The following is an 18,359-nucleotide window of genomic DNA, read 5'->3' on the forward strand; positions in this document are numbered from 1 at the left end:
ATCTTATTAGATCTTATGAGATTTGCTGAAGCCAATCAGAGCAGTACTAGAACAGAATGAGCAACATTCTGAACAGTGAGCTCCTAGCCCAGGTCCTCTTTTAGAAGAGATAGTGTGTGAGAGTACAAGGAACTCTAGGATTTGGAATTGGAAAGTCAGAGACTTATGGGCTTCTGTATGCAACCTTCTCTTTCAACAACTAGAGCCCTGCTGGCAGTTTCAATGCACAGGCAGAAAGAGGCAATAGAGGAAGCTATGGCAATAGGAGGGCCAAGCGCCATGATAATCAGGGACACTGGCCACTAGTAGGATTGATGAGCCCCAGAACATTCATGAGTGAATCCTAGATTAATGTTATATGCCAGAGACAGAGAACAGTATCTAAAGAACTTTTGTCACTCATGTATAGTTAATGTATATAAATACCATGTTGACATGTCTGGCTGCAAATCAGGCATCAAAACTCAATCAATCATGTTTTGAACGTTTCACTGTAACATTTTAGGGATTGTTGGTACCATAATGATAATTTGCAAGCAACAAAATTTGATGTATATTTGCTTTTCCTTACTGCCTTATGTTTTCATCCTCAGTCACCACCCAAAGGTGCCACCATTCCTTACCGCCCCAAACCTGCCTCTGCACCCATAATTTTTGCAGGTGGCCAGGTAAGAGCAGACACCATTTTGACTTCAGCTGGAAACCACACCGTCTTGGCCCAACCTCAGCCGGCGCCTGTTAGTTTTCAACTTTTACTTCTTTTCTGTCTGGTATAGTACTGATTGCTTTTCTAGTAATTCTGATGTCATATATGTAATTCTGTTGTTGCTGTTCCCAAATCCTACCTGAGCCATCCTTTCCACCATCATGCTCCCTGCCATGCAACTGTTCCCACAATTACTCCTTCCAAAAGCCAGATAAGAAACCATGTCTGGAGCACAATAATTTGTTGGGGAAGTTTGGGCATATGTCAGATATGTGATAAGTACAGGATCCTTGGCTGCTCAGTGCATAAACTGACTTTTACAGTGGACCATTTATCACATAGTCATATATCTGTATCCTATATTAATAGTTCTACTCCAGTATTTTGAGTTATTCATGCATCAGTATTTGTAGGCATAGAGTCCTGTTTTATGAGCTTAAGACATGGTATGTTTCTGCTGTGCAAAGCTGCACTGTACCATTAAGGATGGGTGAGAATTCCATCCTTCGGATTTAGCATTGCATTTTTCAATGGTCTTCATATTCTCCATCTTTGCAGAGCAATCTTATGTGCTCTGAACTTCAGCTGCTTTCCCCAACACTGGATTCCCCCCTCTAATATATTGTTCTTTTATTGATTTTACTCACAGCACAGCAATACAGCTCTCTGTCTCTCTCTCTCTGCCACCCCCCTCTACTCGAATAATCCATGTTCCAAGCATAGAGGAAGTATGCCAAGCCTATAATAGTCAATAACAGCAGAGGAGGAGGAGGACAAGAAGCTGCTTTCCTTTCAAAATATCAATAATTCCTCTCAAAATATTGATAATGCCTTTCAAAATATCAATATTTTCTTTTAAAATATCAAAATTAATACTGATATTTTTGAGGAGGAAAAAAATCAGGCCGGTAAAAGCAATGGATAGTGGACAAAGAACAAACTCAAATCAATACCACCTGTTAGGTCAACAGAATGCTTTCGAAGTGGCACCAGCCAACAGATCCCATCCCTAACCACCATATGATTTTCTAGTAAACAACCCATTAAATAAATTGATCTATAATTTTGCCGAACATTCATTGCCTTGCAAGAGGAATTTTGTTAGACATTTTGTAAAGGAATTTCATTGGCTATCTATAAATATTTGTACATGCAGAATTCTAAATGAGGAGTTCTTCTTCTCTCTTAATGTATCCTATGGCTACTTCCACATAAAAAGTGTCCTAAAATTTAGAGTGTTTTGTTTTTAATCATGATTAACAGGTTGATTGAAAAAATACAAAGTTTCTCAGTAAAGAAGATTTCCCCGTTTAGTACACACTCATTTAATTTTAACAGCATGTTGCGAGAACTATATTCATCATTATGGATTAGAATTTCTATTCCACCCACGCAAAGGATGTGAAAAAAATATATATTTGCCTTTTTCATCACAAATGGATCAAATGGACAGGGCCTATTTGCCCTAGTGTTTATGCATGAAGGTCATAAACCTTTCCCAACCTTTGGGTCCCCAGTTGTTGCTGCACTACAGTTCCCATAATTCCTGACCATTGGCCATGCTGGCTGGGGCTGATGGGAGTTGTAGTCCAGCAACATCTGGGGATCCAAAGGTTGGGAAAGGCTGTTCCAGATGCAGTATGCTTGTGATGGGGGGTGGAGAGCATCAGCAAGGTGGTCAGCATGAAGGGACAGGCAAAGGTCTTGGAGTATAATAGACCTCAATTTTTATTTGATAATCTCCAGGTAAATCAATGCACATCAGTAGATTAATAAAGGGGTATGTGAAGGCAGCTCACTATCTGTGCTTTTATCCACGTGAAGAACTGGTCCAGTGTTGGGGCACATAGTTCAGGTAACGTAAGGTCCCTGCACTTGCCGTAATCTGCAGGGGGTTCCCACCCTCATGCTGAGGCCAGCTCTCTAGGACCAGAGTTTGGGCAACTTCATAGACCAGAATGTGCCTTAGCCAAACTATGTGCCTCAACACAATACCTGACAATAAACCAAAAGGCTTAAGCATGACCAGACTGCCCAATGGCAATTGCGACATAGAAAGCCAGGCCAGTTCCTCAGGCAGATAAGAACATAGATAGAAGGCCTCCTTCCGTTGGTTCAGTCTCATTTAGACCAGAAAGGCAGTGCAGTCTATCCTCCTCCCTCTTTGTAAGGACTACCCAGGGCTGTAGTTGGTTGTTCGGTTGAGGATGAGAAAGGAATATTTTCATGCCATCCTGATTGGCTGTTGACTGGCATGTTTTTCACCTTCTCTGGATTATCATCTTTAGGGTAAAACGAGCAGGGCTGGCACCAGACTGTAGGGAGCCCTTGCACAGTGGTGCTGGTGGGCAAACCCCACTCTCCCATTGTGGTCATGCTTTATTTTCTGCTGCTACCACTGCTGCTGCCACAGTGGCCGCAGCAACACCACTTAACTTCCTCCTTGCCAGACTCCTCCATGGCATTTTAGTGGTGGGTGTAGCAGTGTCACTTCTGAATGGGAGCCAAGCTCAGCTCTCATCTGCGGTGGCCAGCTGCCATCCTAATTTACCCGAAATACAATGCTCTGTCTCATTTCATAGATCTGTGAGCCAGGGCATTGCATTTTGGTTGCTGTAGATGGGAGCCAAGCTTGGCTTCTATTCAAAAGTGGCACGACTGTCTACCCACCATTAAAACACCACCCAAGGGCCAGGCAAGAAAGGTGGTAAGACTGCACAGTTCAATCAGGCCAGTGACTGCTGGCATCAGGCCTGGAAATAATGCATGCTTTTTATCACAGTTTTCATTTACTTTTTGTCACAACTTGTAGAGCAGTTAGTGCGGGGGGGGGGGAATTAAGGCCTATAGAGAAGAGAAGCATCTGCCCTAATGCTGAGATCTATTGTTCAAAGAAAATGTTTAAAAATCCCACTTGACATGTTGAAGAATTGGGCAAGCCAAACTTTCTGGATTGTAGCTCTTGTGCATTAAACTCTGAATTTTGTATTCATAATTTGAAAACAATCACATTCTAAAAAACACTGAAGCACCACCTATTCTGAAGCATGACTGCTGCAAATCTTTAATCTGTGTTGTCACTTGCAGGCATTCACAATCCAGGGGCAGTATGCTATCCCTCATCCAGACGTGAGTCCAACTCATGTAAATTGCTTTCTGTCTTCTGTTTTCTCTTCTATTTGTTCTGGGCAGCATTTACTTTCTCAGTATCTAAATACCGAGTCATCTATGAATGCCCCTCCTTTGTGGTGTAACATTTAGCTAAATGCCGGGTTTATTTGATAACTTTGTGCCAGTGTTGCTTGAAAGTACAGTGGCCCAGATACAAATTACGTTTTTTCTTTTTATGCATGTTGTATATTTCAGTTTTTAAATGTATAATTATACAGAACAGTAGTTAAAATTATTAACATTAGCCATTTCCATGTAATAACAGTAGCAATGTAATTTTAACTTCTTTTTCTATAGTAGACTAGAGTGAATGACTGAAACCTTTTTATTTAATTTTAATTAATCCAGTTTTGAAACGTGTTAAAATGGTTTTTTCTTCTCTGAAATAATTCCATGTGATTGGTTAGTTCTAATTTCCCATCCTGCCCTGCAGTTGACCAAGCTTCACCAGTTGGCTATGCAGCATCCCCCCTTTACTCCCCTTGGGCAGACCACCCCTGGTTTCCCTGGTACGTACCCATGACTCCCTGGGGATGTCCTTCTTCTTAACAGCTTTGTTTTCCCATGGCCATTGCCACATTTGAATCACTAAATGTGGTAAATGGCCAATGCTCCTTTTGTTTTTACACATTAATCTCTGTTGTTGTTATGCCTTCCCCTCCTGTGCTTCCTTTATGAGATTTCTTTTGTCATTACTGAACATTTTTCGTTTGTTCTGTTTTCCTTGTGCTTTACCTCCATTTTACCACCAATTTAAGAAGTGGGGTTCTTTTATCTAGGCATAAAATGTTGTTATGCACCATTGAGGAGGATGTGTCATGTGCCTAAAGTTTTTCATTGTAGATTTGCATATTTGATTTTCAAAAGGGGCCCATGTCATGGAGAATAGTAGAGTTCAAGGGTCATTGATACACAGCATATGTCATATTTTGTCCAGGATCCTTACTGAATTTCTATATTAATAATTTATTAAGTGAACAAGTACAGCTTCCAATATCAGAGTACAAATAAAAAATTATGTATTAATATATATGATCTAGAATACCTTCTTTTAACTTAATGATTGAGCAAAATGCCCTCTTCAACCACTGGGATCTTTTCTTAATGAAGGGCTGTTAAATTTAGTTTATTGAATATTTTTTATATACAGTTTGCCTGATAATGAAATTTGTTTCAGTGGAACTATAGATCTAGGACTTTTCAAAAATCAAGCTCTGCACACTGGTACATACTTTCAATGGCAAGTAATAACATTTTTATCACATACATCAAAACTTTTGTGGAAGACTGAATTGAATACGCAATATTCAGTAAATCAACTGGCATGACATTTACAAATTATGAGAGAACAGGCATAATTTAGGCATACTCATCTAATTTAAATTGACTAGTTTGTTGGCTATACAAAAAGCTGTAAGCTATTGAAGCATTTGCTTGCAAAAATTAAGATGGATAAAGTAGAACTGGCATTAATATATGGTGTATCTGATAAAAACTTCTTTAAGAAGCATTGCATTCTCTTTTCCTTATTCTTTTCCTTAACGTTCTGCTCCTGAACCAGTTCCTTGTACTATTGTGGACTGTGTAGATCTGTAATTTTGAGTGTTAACATATTAATTGTATTTTGTAAGCACTTCCTTTTTATCCATCCAAATTTAACCTAACAAATTACAACCTTGATGGTATATTGTACTTTGTCCTTTAAAACATCCTTCTTTCCCAACACCCTGCAAATTGACTAATCCCCTGTATAACATTATAGTTTGCCTAGTTTCTCCCCGTATTTCTGTATTTTATCAGTTTTAGTCTTGTTGACTATAGATTTCCATTTTTTATTTTCTGGCAGTTCAGATTTGAGCCATCAATTTATTTCTGACAAAAAGTATTGGATTTCATACTTTTTTGCTAATTGAAATCAACCGTTCTCTATTTACCGTTTAATAGCATCATATATATTGTTTTGTTATACTGGTAGGTTCCCATTTCCTTTTTAAAAATAAGTTCCCAATTAGTATATAGCTCTAATATCTGCAATTCTAGCTTTCATTTCTGTTGAGCTACCTATTCAATATTTTTCTTCGCTTCACTGTTTTTTAAAAAAACTTCTGAAGCTTATGCTTTTCCATGTTTCAAAACCACTTTTGTATAATATTTTTTCTTTCATTGTTCCAATCTAGGATTGGATGCCAGTACTCCAACCAGTTCCCATGAGCTCACTATTCCAAATGATGTAAGTACACTTAATTTCTCTTTTTGTTCCAACTCTTTTCTGTGCATGAAGCTGTTGAGATTTGTTCATATCTCTTAGCCATGCCAGTTGATATAGCATAGTTGCTCAGAGTTATCTGAGGAGTCCTTAGTTCAGATTTTACCATAGCCATGAACTCAGCCATTGCAGTCATATTTCAGACCTAGTTTTGGCACAGAAACTGCCTTAGTCAGTCTGTGGGATTACTTTGGTTGGGGGACAGGTGAAGTGCAACTGTTTTGTTTCTTACGGAACTCTCAGCAGATTTTGATACCGTCAACCACAGTATCCTTTTGGACAGGGTATTTGAGCTGGTCCTGGATGTTGAGCACTCTTTGCAGTGGTTCTGTTCATAATTGGATGGCCGATTCCAGAAAATGATGCTGGGGGACTATTGCTCAACTTAACATTTGTGCTTTGGGATTCTGCAGAGTTCTATCTCCCATGCTTTTTAACAACTACACAAAACCACAGAATGCGTTCATCTGGGGATTTGGAGTGAGGTGTCATCGGTATATAGATGACCCCCAGCTCCATTTCTCTTTTTTATGAAATTCAAGTGAGTTACTGAGAGTGCTAAACAAGTGCTTACTCATGGAAATAGACTGAATATAACCCAATAAACTGAAGCTTAATCCATACAAGATAGAGATTATGTTAGTACAAAGTTTGTCTGCCCAGGTGAGTGATGTTCAGTCTGTTCTGGAGGGGGGTGTATTTCCCCTAAACTAGGACCAAGTACTTCGTCTGTGGCTGCTCCTTGATCCATCTTTGTTACTGGAGGCTCTGGTTGCCTCTAGCACAGAACACCTTTTATTAGAGATAGGCCAAAAAACAAAATGCGCATTGGGCTGGCTGATCATGGGATGGGATTGCAGTCTCTTATATCCATTTCCATGTGGATTTTTAAGGACAAATCTGTATATATCCTAAAAATCCACACAGAAAATTTTTGATGCAAAAATAAAGAAAAGAAAAAAAACACTAACGAGGTGATCTGAGTTATGAATGTTTGTGGACTGGGGGCTCTTTTTTGTTGAAAAGTAATTTTTAGCTACTTATGCACATTGAAATCAACGTAGCAAGTTCCACTGAGAGTGATGTGCCATTGCTCTTAGGGGGATTTTTATGTATTTTACCCATTTTATGTCCAATTCCCCTTAGAGCTTTTTAAACAATAAACATATAGGCAGGAAGGCTTTGGACCACCTCATATGAAAATCCATAAGAAAGTGGGAATCTTGCAATGCACATAAGTTGGAGTGAACCGCTGCCCTGATCCTGGCATAGATCCTGGCAGATTGGATCAGGTGCATCTGCTTCAGAATCAAGGCTTACCAGATTTTTCCTCCAGTCCTCCCTTTTACCAGCTTTGGCTGGTGCACCAACTGTGACCCTATCTGGACAGAGATAGCCTAGCTTCAGTAATCCATGCCCTGATAACCTCCCAGCTATTGCTGGAAACTTCAGTTGGTTTAGAATACAAGTCACAAGGTTGCCAACTGGGCAGTGGCAGCAGGTGCCCACTATTTATTATTTATTTATTAAATTTATATCCCGCCCTTTCTCCTAGAAGGAGCCCGGGCAAACAAAAACACTAAAAGCACTCTAAAACATCTTAAAAACAAAAGACTTTAAAACATATTATAGCTGGTATAGCACAGTGGGGAGGAGAGCCTGCCTGGGAGTCCAGAGTCTCTTGAGTTCTAATCCCCGCTCACATCTCCTGGCTGTCAAGGGCCAGCTAAAGATCACCCCCACAGTGAGTGGCTCAGGGGTTACATGCCCTGCCACCTGGGCAGCTGTGGGCAAGCTACATTGTCCCAAGGAGCCCAGTTGCCCCCCAGTGGGCAGTTGCGGACAAGGAAGAGGCTGGCTTCTGCAGCTGTGGCAAGCTGAGCAGGCCCTAGCCAGCAGGGGAGGACTAGCCTCAGAGGGAGGCAATGGTAAACCCCCTCTGAATACCGCTTACCATGAAAACCCTATTCATGTGGTAGGTGTAAGTTGGGATCGACTTGAAGGCAGTCCATTTCCTTTTTTAACAAAACATATTAAAACAAAACATCTTTAAAAAACAACATTGAAAACATCTTTAAAAGCAGTTCTAGTACAGATGCAGACTGAGATAAGATATCTATTTAAAAGGCTTGTTGAAAGAGGAAGGTCTTCAATAGGTGCCGAAAAGATAACAGAAATGGCACGTGTCTAATATTTAAGAGGAGGGAATTCCAACGGGTTGGTGCCACAACACTAAACGTCCACTTCCTATGTTGTATGGAACAGATCTCCTGGTAAGATGGTATCTGAAGGAGGGCCTCACCTGCAGAGCTCAGTGATAGACTGGGTATATAAGGGGTAAAATGATAAACTGCATAGGGCTTTGTACACCAAAACCAGAACCATGAACTTGGCCCGGTACCTAATGGGCCACCAGTGCAGTTCTTTCAGCAGCGGGGTAACATGTCACGACACTCTGCTGCAGTGAACAATCACTCCGTCACATTTTGCACCAGTTGCAGCTTCTGGACCAACCTCAAGGGCAGCCCCACATAGAACACATTACAATTATCCAACCTGGAGGTTGCCAGTGCATAGACAGCAGTGGTCACGCTATCCTGGTACAGAAATGGCCGAAGCTGTCTTACCAGCTGAAGTTGGTAAAGGCTACTCCTAGCCACTGAGGTCACCTGGGACTCTGGCACCAAAAATACATCTAGGAGCACCCCCAGACTATGAACCTTCTCTTTCAGAAGCAAAGCAACTAATTGACCAATTATCTGAACTCGGAAACCACCAACCCACAGCGCCTTTATCCTGCTAGTATTCAGACTCAGTTTATTGGCCCTCATTTAGCCCACCACGAAGTCCAGGCACCAGGCTTGCATGATTCAGATGTTACAGAGAAATAGATCTGGGTGTCATCAACATATTGCTGACACCTCACCCCAAATCTCCTGATGAACACTCCCAATGGCTTCATACAGAGTTAAACAGCATTGGGGACAAGATGGTACCCTGCTGCATCCCACAGCACAACTGCCAGGCGGCTGAAAGAAAATCACCCAATGCCATTCTCTGAAAATGACCCTGGAGATAGGATTGGAACCACTGTAAAACAGTACTGCTGATTCCCATCTCACCAAGTCAGCTCAGAAGGATACTGTGGTCAATGGTATCAAAGCCACTGTAGGGCTCAGGGCTGGTGCCAGAGGGCAGCCAGGTTAGGCCCTGGCCAAGGGCCCCTGAAGCCCAGAGGGGCCCCTGAAGAGCCCCTCCTTAGGGTGAGGTTCCCATTCTGTGATCTGCTGCAACATCAGGTCCTGAAGCCCAACCCTGCTACAGATCACAAAGAGGGAGCTCCCAGGAACCCCACCATACAGTCAGTGCATGCTTCAATAAGCCCCCACGCACGCCTCACCTATCACTCCCCTCAGTGTGAATGCTGTGCACGCATGCTTGCCATCTTGATTGATGGCAGGAATGCGCACTATGCACACACTTCAGTCACACCACACAAGTGGTAGGTGGGCTTACTAGCCTTGTGCTACCTGTATCAGTGTTGGGCTACAGTGCTGCGGGCCCAGGACAGGCTGGTGCCCTGATAGGGCTGCTTATGGGAGTATGGCCAACAAGGTCATGGGGGAGTGGCCAAGTTTTGGTTTTCTCCCCATCTATCTTCCTTGCAAACATGCTGTGGATATTTAAGCATTCCAGTTTTGCATATAGCACATAACTAAACTGTTCTACTATTCTATGATTCTATATTTGGATTCCTGCATTGAGCAGGGGGTTGGACTTGATGGCCTTATAGGCCCCTTCCAACTCTACTATTCTATTCTCAACTGTAAAATATCTTGCTTTAGTTCGGAAGGAATTCTGGCTGTCACAGCAGTATCATGGATAATACTTATTGCCTAAAGATATCCAAAGTTTCTTTTTAAAAAATAAACCACTGCTGTAAACTGTAAGATCCTATCACTCAGGAAAAAAAGATATGGCAGCTGTGGAAAAACAAGAAGCCAAAATGTTAGAAAAAAAAGTCTTTCACAGATATGATCAATTCTGAATACTGTAGCAAGACGTTCCACAAGTTCCTCCAGTATTCCTCTGATGTGGGGACTCAGACATTTACACAAAGTATATTTAAGCCTCTTGGTTTTTATAAAAGCAGGGATTTGCTTAACTCAAAATTCCTTCTCCTTTTGATCAACCACATTTATACACATTTACTCAAAGTGAAATTGGAGCTAGAAGTGTGCCACAACCCCACACATGTCCTGCTGACTGGATTACCAATGCCAGGATATCTGTGTTAGCAACTACTCTGCTGTGCTCTCCTCTTCCCCAGCCCCTATCATGAAAGACATAGTCCTGGTTCAGAAAGAAAATAAACATCTGGCCTTCAAAATGCTCCTAAACTTTTTGTTCTAATTACAATAATTATAAGTTCTTACTCTTTATCCCTATGGGATTAATTATCTTGCATAAACCTATATAATATAATAATATAATATAATAAACTTTATTTCTACCCCGCCCTTTTACCAATAGGACTCAGAGCGGCTTACAACTAAAAACAACACCATTAAAACATACAGAGTATATTATTAAAAAAGAATTAAACTATGAGAAAAATTAAAACCATAAAATATAGGTTAAAAACAGTGGACAATTTAAAATAATAAAATCATATAATGTAATCACCAAACCTATGACACTTAATCCTGGTCGTTCTCTATCCCAAATGCCCGTTGAAATAAAACAGTCTTTACTGGTCGCCGGAAAGATGGCAAGGAGGGAGCTGATCGCACCTCACTCGGAAGGGAGTTCCACAGCCTAGGGGCGGCCACCGAAAAGGCCCTATCTCGTGTCTTGCGAAGGTGTGGGGAACACAAGAAAGGCCTCACCTGAAGATCTCAAATCCCAGACAGGTTCATGTAGGGAGATACGATCTGTCAAATAGTCTGGACCTGAGCCGTATAGGGCTTTGTAGGTCAAAACCAGCACTTTGAATTGTGACCGGAAACAAATTGGCAGCCAGTGGAGCTGTTGTAACGGGAGTTGTATGGTCCCTGTAACCAGCCCCGGTTAGCACTCTGGCTGCAGCTCTTTGTACCAGTTTAAGTTTCCGAACAGTCTTCAAAGGCAGCCCCACGTAGAGCGTGTTACCAAGGCGGGATGTAACCAAGGCATGCATCACCCTAGTCAGATCAGGTAGCTCCAGGAACGGGCGCAGCTGGCGCACCAGTTTTAATTGGGCAAATGCGCTCCTGGATACAGCAGCAATCTGGGCCTCCAAATTCAAAGCTGAATCCAGGAGTACACCCAAACTGCGAACCTGAGACTTCAGGGGGAGTGCGACCCCATCCAGCACCGGTTGAATCCCTATTCCCTGATCTGCCCTCCGACTGACCAGGAGTACCTCTGTTTTGTCAGGATTTAATCTCAACTTGTTTGCCCTCATCCAGTCCATCACTGATGCCAGACACTGGTTTAGGACCTGTACGGCTTCCTTGGCTTCAGGTGGAAAAGAGAAATATAGTTGAGTGTCATCAGCATACTGATGGCACCGAACCCCAAAACCCCGGACAACCTCTCCCAGCGGTTTCATGTAGATATTGAATAACATGGGGGACAAAACGGAACCCATAGGACAATGGCCAAGGGGTCGAGCAGGAGTCCCCCAGTACCACCTTCTGGGTTCGGTCCTCCAGGAAGGATTGGAGCCACTGTAACACAGTGCCCCCAAGTCCCATCTCGGCAAGGTGGCCCAGAAGGATACCATGATCAATGGTATCGAAAGCCGCTGAGAGGTGCAGTAGAACCAGCAGAGACACACTCCCCCTGTCCAGTTCTCGGCCTCCACCAAGGCGACCAAAGCCGTCTCTGTCCCATAGCCAGGCCTGAAACCAGATTGAAATGGATCCAGATAATCCGTATCATCCAGGAATCTCTGGAGTTGGGCGACCACCGCACGCTCTATTATCTTGCTTAAAAATGGAATATTGGAGACTGGCCGGTAGTTACCTAGTAAAGAGGGATCCAGGGAGAGCTTTTTCAGCAGTGGTCTTATAACTGCCTCCTTTAAGCATGATGGAATTCTGCCTTGTTGTAGAGAGGCATTAACTACTTCCCTGACCCAATCGACCAGTCCCCCTCTGGTACTTCTAATGAGCCAGGAAGGACAAGGGTCCAGTACACACGTGGTGGCACGCGCCGCTCCAAGGATCTTGTCCACATCCTCGGGTAGAACAAGTTGAAAAGAATCCATTTTAATTGGACAAACAGGCGCCGAAGTTACATCCTCAGAGACTGTATCAATTTTAGCGTCCAAGTCACAGCGAATCTGAGCGACTTTGTCCGCAAAGTGCCGTGCAAATTCTTGACAGCGGTCTGCTGAGTGGTCAGAATTACCCTCATGGGGGCTGGAACTTAAAAGCCCCCTAACCACTCGAAACAGTTCCGCTGGACGGCTCCCAGCAGACGCAATGGAGGCCGAGAAGAAAGATTTCTTCTTAGCCCGTACTGCCTCGGAGTAGGCCTTCAAATAGGCTCTAGCCCAAGATCGATCAGCTTTGCTCCGAGTCTTCCGCCAACGTCGCTCTAGTCCCCGTCTGACACGCTTCATCACCACCAGCTCCTTGGAAAACCATGGAGCCGGTTTGGCTCCACTCCGAAAGAGGGGACACTCGGGAGCGATCGTGTCCACTGCCCTGGTCATTTCTCTATTCTCTTTATATCAAATGTTCAGATACTTTAAATAAATAAAAAGGACAAGTCCAGCCCAGTCCATTTTGGGGACAGTTTGCCACCAAGAACCTCCTCTCCCTCTGATAATAAAAAGGTCCAGTTCAGGTCCAGCCCATGGGGGAGGGGGAAAGTTCCTATTCATGCACGCACACACTTACGATGCCACCCAAACATTGGGGGGGCAGTTTGCCACCAAAATCCTCCTCTTTCCCCCACCCTGACAAAAAGAAAGGCCTAGTTTGGCCCATGAAGAAACCAGATTTCCCCCCCACCCCCTTATAATGCCACCCAAACATTTTTAGGGGCAGTTTGCCACCAAGAAGAATCTCCTCACCCTTCCTGACCCCTATAATAAATAGGGCCCACTCCAGCCTATGAAGAAACCAAACCTGCTTTTAGAGTAGTTTACAACCATTCCTCTCACTGATATGTCTGGATACAGCAAACCCCGCTTTAACGTTCGCAATGGGACCGGAGAGTATACTGTAAGCGAAAATAAATGTTAAGTGAAGCAATTGTCTTCACTTGTACTGCACTAGATGGCAGCGACGTCATGCTGATAAAGTGTATGTTATTGCGAAGCGCGCGAATGTTAAGCGGGGTATGGGGACGTATGGAGCATGTACGTTATAGCGAGGCGACATTAAGTGAAGCGACGTTAAGCGGGGTATGCCTGTATATCTGATCATGCCCAGACCGATATGTGATTCTGACACAAGCCAAGACTACCAAGTGGGCTGCTCTTGAAGCAATCTAGACTCCTCCTTGACTCCTCCCTAATTTGCTATAGTGGCTGTGCTAGAGAAGCCTCTTAACAATGATGGAGCTGAAGCCTTCTAAGCGGGCTGACAAGCGGGCAGACCAAGGGGAGGGATCTCTTTGCCATAGCTACACTTTTGGATTAGGATTGGCTGAGTAGTGCAGAGATTGGCCAGGGAAGAAGAAGCTGATTGGCCAGAGAACAAAATAAATGTTTGCCGAGCTTCTCTGAGTTCAAATAGAAATATAAAATGTGTGTGGAACAAGAAAGAGTGTGTGGCTTTGACGGTTTTTTTGGGGGGGGGAATAAAAATTGCTTCACATTCTCATTGGAAAGGCTGTGCCCCAGTAGCCTCAGTGGACCAGCTTCCACTGATGATGGCTAATGCTGTGCCTCCATAGTCGGAGGTGGTATGCTTCCAAATACCAGTTGCTCGAAACTGCAGGAGGGGAAAGTGCTTTGCACTCAGGTCCTGCTTGTGGGCTTCCCATGGACCACATGGGTTGGCCAGTGTGAGAACACGATGCTGGGTGGGCCATTGCCCTGATCCAGCAGGCTCTTCTTAAGTTTCCCTAGCACCACCAGTGTGATGGAGTGACTGGGCCACTTCCACTTCCACAGCCCTGCACAGTCGCACAACAGCAGTGAACTTTATTATTATTATTATTATTATTATTATTTATACCCCACCTTTCAGCCAAAGGCCTTCAAGGCAGCTTACAAAGAAAAATAAACACAGGAATAAAACACAATAAAAATACAATAAAAACAATATATAATTTACAAAAATTAAATTAAATAACAAATAACATTATCATAATATTGTTAATTAAAAGCAGGGAGAGCCCAGGGTTCCAGTCTGAAGAAGTTATTAGTTAAATCGGAAGTACTGGGGAGCCCCAGGTTCAAGTCCCCGCTCAGCTCCCTAGATGACCTTGGGACCATCATCTTCCCTCCAGCTAACCGACATTGCAGGGATGCTTTCTTGTGGGGCGCTTCATGCTGCAGAGGCTTGAACGCTTGCAGGGGCACCTTCCACTGCAGCTGGGCCTTACCAGGTCCGCTGCCCTCAGCCAAGTACTGCTGGTGTTGTTGTTGGTGGTTGTAATTGTAGCTGTGGTGGTGGTGGTGCGGCAGTGACGGCAAATGCTGTTGCTGTGAGCCGGGCTGCTCCTCCATTGAAAAGTCATGGGGCCTCTGGATGGCGGCAGCGATGATGGCGGCAGCGATGATAGCGGCGGCGGCGGCCCACAATCCTCTTGCCTCCCCCTCAGAATCGCCCTATTGCTGGCTCGCTGCATGGGTCAGTTGTTCCTGCAAGGGGACAAAGTAAGGTATGTTGGAATCCTCCCTGACTGAAGATCCAACATATCTCAGGTTGGCTCAGACCTTCCTTGCCATTAAAGTACCCTTTTAATGCCCACAGTGGAGATCCCACCAGTGGACCAACTTGCTCACACATTGTGCAGCTGGCAAGTGGCCAGCTTAGCTAGGAGAAACTGGTGAAGGGACATCTCTGTTCATTGCAAGCCTCCCCGAAACCCAGTGATGGCATAAGGGTGTGTGTGAATTGTTCTGTTTGTCATCACTGTCAAAGAATTGTCCCCCTGGGGTCCCTTGTCTTTAGTTCCCCAAGGGGGGTCCTTTGCTTCTGAGAACAGTCCCAATTCTTCTGGGTCTCTGCTTCTCAGGCAAAAACTCTCCTTCCTTTCAGAAGTAATTATGGTAGTGCTGCCACCACCCCTCTTCCTGGTTCCTTCCTCTGAGAGAAGGATCTCAGAGACCAATGTGAATTCTAAGGGATTAAGCCTAATTCATTAACAGTAATCAGTAGCGTTCAGCAATGAAGGACTAGATTTAGAATCTTTAGTTCCAAGTCAATACACACCATTTATAAAAGGATAGTTTATTTAAAGGTAAGTAGGATGGTATATACAAAAGAGAACAACAGTTTGATTCCTTAAAGCTAATCACCCTCAGACGGGTTACACGAGGTACATTGGCATAACAAAGGAGAGAAGTTTAATACAGACAAAAGATTATAACAAAGGTCTATCTAAGCTAAGATCCTATACTTACAGTAGCATAGGTCCTATTCTCCCAGTAGAATAGCCTGGTTCCCAAACAGCTTTCTCTGTCACACTTCAGGCGAGTCGAGTAGATGGAAAAAGGGAACCAAGGCTGAAGGAGCATCCTTCCTTTTTTATGGAGTTTATCGGTCAACAAGGAGGGGGGGAGGCAAAACGCCCTATTCCGCCCCTGCCGTGATCCACTCCTTTGAAGCCTTTGAAGATAAGGGGACTAGACAGCATCACCCAGGGGTCCTGATCTACAACACCCCCTCTTCCTGACTTTTGATCTCAGGAAGCTGATAAGAGATAACAGCTACGGCTTAGTTGCATCTTGCAAGGTTGCAAATTGTCTGTAAGGAGTCCTAGGAAACCATAGGCTCCCAGAATTCTCTCTGGTTGACCCATTTCAGCTTGACCAAAGTTAGCTATTCTTGACAATCACCACCATCATTATCATCTGGTAATTATATAGGGGCTATCTATGTATGAGATGGTTTGCAAAATACAAGAGGACATCTTACATATGCCATCATCCTGTGTCCTACTGGGTGAAAATGTGGAAGAACCTAAAATATAATAGCTTGAATAGTAATCCCTACAAATTTGAAGATATTCTGTTCTGTTTTTAGATAACTAGGACCGTCAAGAAAGACCACTGAATCAAGATCTGTCCCAAGATATTTTGCTTAGAGAAATATGATTTCCAGCAGAATTTACCACTTGCTATTCTGTGATGTTATTCAAATCTTCTGCCTCAGGCTCACTTATAGTAATCACCCAGTTTGAATTGTAAATGCATTATGATGACCCTCCTATTTGCTATGAGATGGTTTTTGCTTTTATCTCTTGCCCTAAACTCTGTCTTCGTCCTGTTCTAGCTAATTGGTTGCATTATTGGCAGACAAGGCAGTAAGATAAATGAAATCAGGCAAATGTCAGGAGCGCAGATCAAGATTGCAAATGCCATGGAAGGCTCGGCAGAACGACAAGTAACCATCACAGGATCACCTGCAAATATCAGTCTAGCACAGTACCTCATTAATGCAAGGTAAGTTCATTTTGTAAGTAATATTTTTCTTGAAGTCCATTGTCTTTCATAGTCAGGATGCATCTGCCCTGGTTAAATCCTGTAGCATAGTAAATTATCCTGAAGCCTTTTTAATAACATTGTCTGATAAAAATGAAGGTGCATCTACGCATCTGTGTAACCTATGAGCAATACTGTTCTAATGCTAGGAAGACAATGTCTTGCAGAAGAGGCTGCTTCCTATGCTGATGAATTCTGCTAACCAAATTAGGAACTATCATGAAGCAGATAGCAAAACTGATATAATTTGCTAGCTAGAAAGTACTTCAGTAGTATGATATCAGGCAGATCGTTGATTTCAAAGAGAGACTGGGTTTGTTTTTTCAAAACAGCCACAGTTGGGGCATATCAATAAGTCTAGGTGGGAGGGTCTGCTTCCTATTGCATTGGCTTCTTGGTTAATGGGGTGATGATATTGGAGCTTTATTTTAATACTAATTTCACAAAAATGCTTGATTTTATTCTCAGCTATCACTTAGTTGTACTGAAAACATACTGACTATGATGCTATCCAACTCTACTACTAAATCATGTCTACATAGAGAATTAAAATATGTACAGTCTTTCTAAAATACTTTTTCAGTTCAAGCTACCATCTCAAAAATATTTTGTTGTATACAATTGGTACATTATTCAGATGTTTCATAGCAGCCAAACCTCTTTCTACTTCTGTGTACACAATTAATGGAGTCACTCATGACACACTATTTTTCGGGGTACCAAATATTTTTAGGGTGTATAATTGATTTATGTGTGTTCCCTATGGTTCCTTGCAAATTTAACTCTTGATGACTCTGTGTACTCAAAGTGCTGTCTCAGCAACAGTATCAGCAATGTAGTAAAAGATCCTGGGGTGCACCTTTTGGATCATGTGGGGCAGTCTTTTTGGGCAGCCCAAAATATTTGTCTGTCAGTTTTATGGGCCATTCATAGAACTGATAAAGGAAATAGTCTGCATAATCTTACTGTTATGATAAATATGTTTATATACTCTTCTGTTGGGTTCAAAAATCAAACAAAACAAAACTAGAGGTCAGACAGATGTACTAAGTCTCAATACATGTCAGTTTCCAAATTCAAAAAAGTATTCAGCTGTTGCAGTTTATAATGAATATAAAACAATACCTTAAGCCCTGTGATCAAATAAAAATGTGTCCCCTCCTTTAACCCTTAAGGATATGTTCTTCTCTTGGTGTTCAGGGATTCCCCACACATCGAGATGAGAATAGACCCCTTCATTTTTAGTTGTACAAACACCATATGGCATGCATCTGGATCTCAGAAGATAACAATTTAAGACCTTCCGGACAGCTAAAGCATGCAAATAAAATAAAGCACTTATTAATGGAGTTGCAGTTTGCTGCTCACCAGATAATGTATATTCTAGTGAACAAACCTATCTCTGACTCACTTTAAAAAGCTTGTGAACTCTCACAGTTCTTTTGGTATTTTCATGGAATGAGATTTAAGTGATCGTTTAACGCCCTTTGGCAAAGAAGACAACTGCTCAGCAATCCTACACTACGGATATTGTAGCAACAGAATGTGTTTTCTCTTGTTGAATT

General features: G+C 42.7%; 1 protein-coding gene across 11 annotated transcripts in view; it reads left to right on the top strand.

The window, feature by feature from the left end:
• Positions 1–18,359, top strand: part of LOC133367017 (poly(rC)-binding protein 3-like) — a 482,686-nt gene that overhangs the window by 446,992 nt on the left and 17,335 nt on the right. For 9 of the 11 annotated variants that reach the window (XM_061590618.1, XM_061590617.1, XM_061590620.1 and 6 more), the window contains 5 exons: positions 594–770; positions 3,794–3,835; positions 4,311–4,386; positions 6,055–6,107; positions 16,586–16,755. In XM_061590618.1, the coding sequence (XP_061446602.1) occupies positions 594–770; positions 3,794–3,835; positions 4,311–4,386; positions 6,055–6,107; positions 16,586–16,755 (518 nt within the window). Of the gene's footprint in view, positions 1–593; positions 771–3,793; positions 3,836–4,310; positions 4,387–6,054; positions 6,108–16,585; positions 16,756–17,994; positions 18,352–18,359 lie in introns of those variants that run through there. The other 2 variants (XM_061590626.1, XM_061590624.1) reach the window with 2 other exon arrangements.

Source organism: Rhineura floridana, chromosome 11 (assembly GCF_030035675.1).
Source record: "Rhineura floridana isolate rRhiFlo1 chromosome 11, rRhiFlo1.hap2, whole genome shotgun sequence".
Classification (NCBI taxonomy): domain Eukaryota; kingdom Metazoa; phylum Chordata; class Lepidosauria; order Squamata; family Rhineuridae; genus Rhineura; species Rhineura floridana.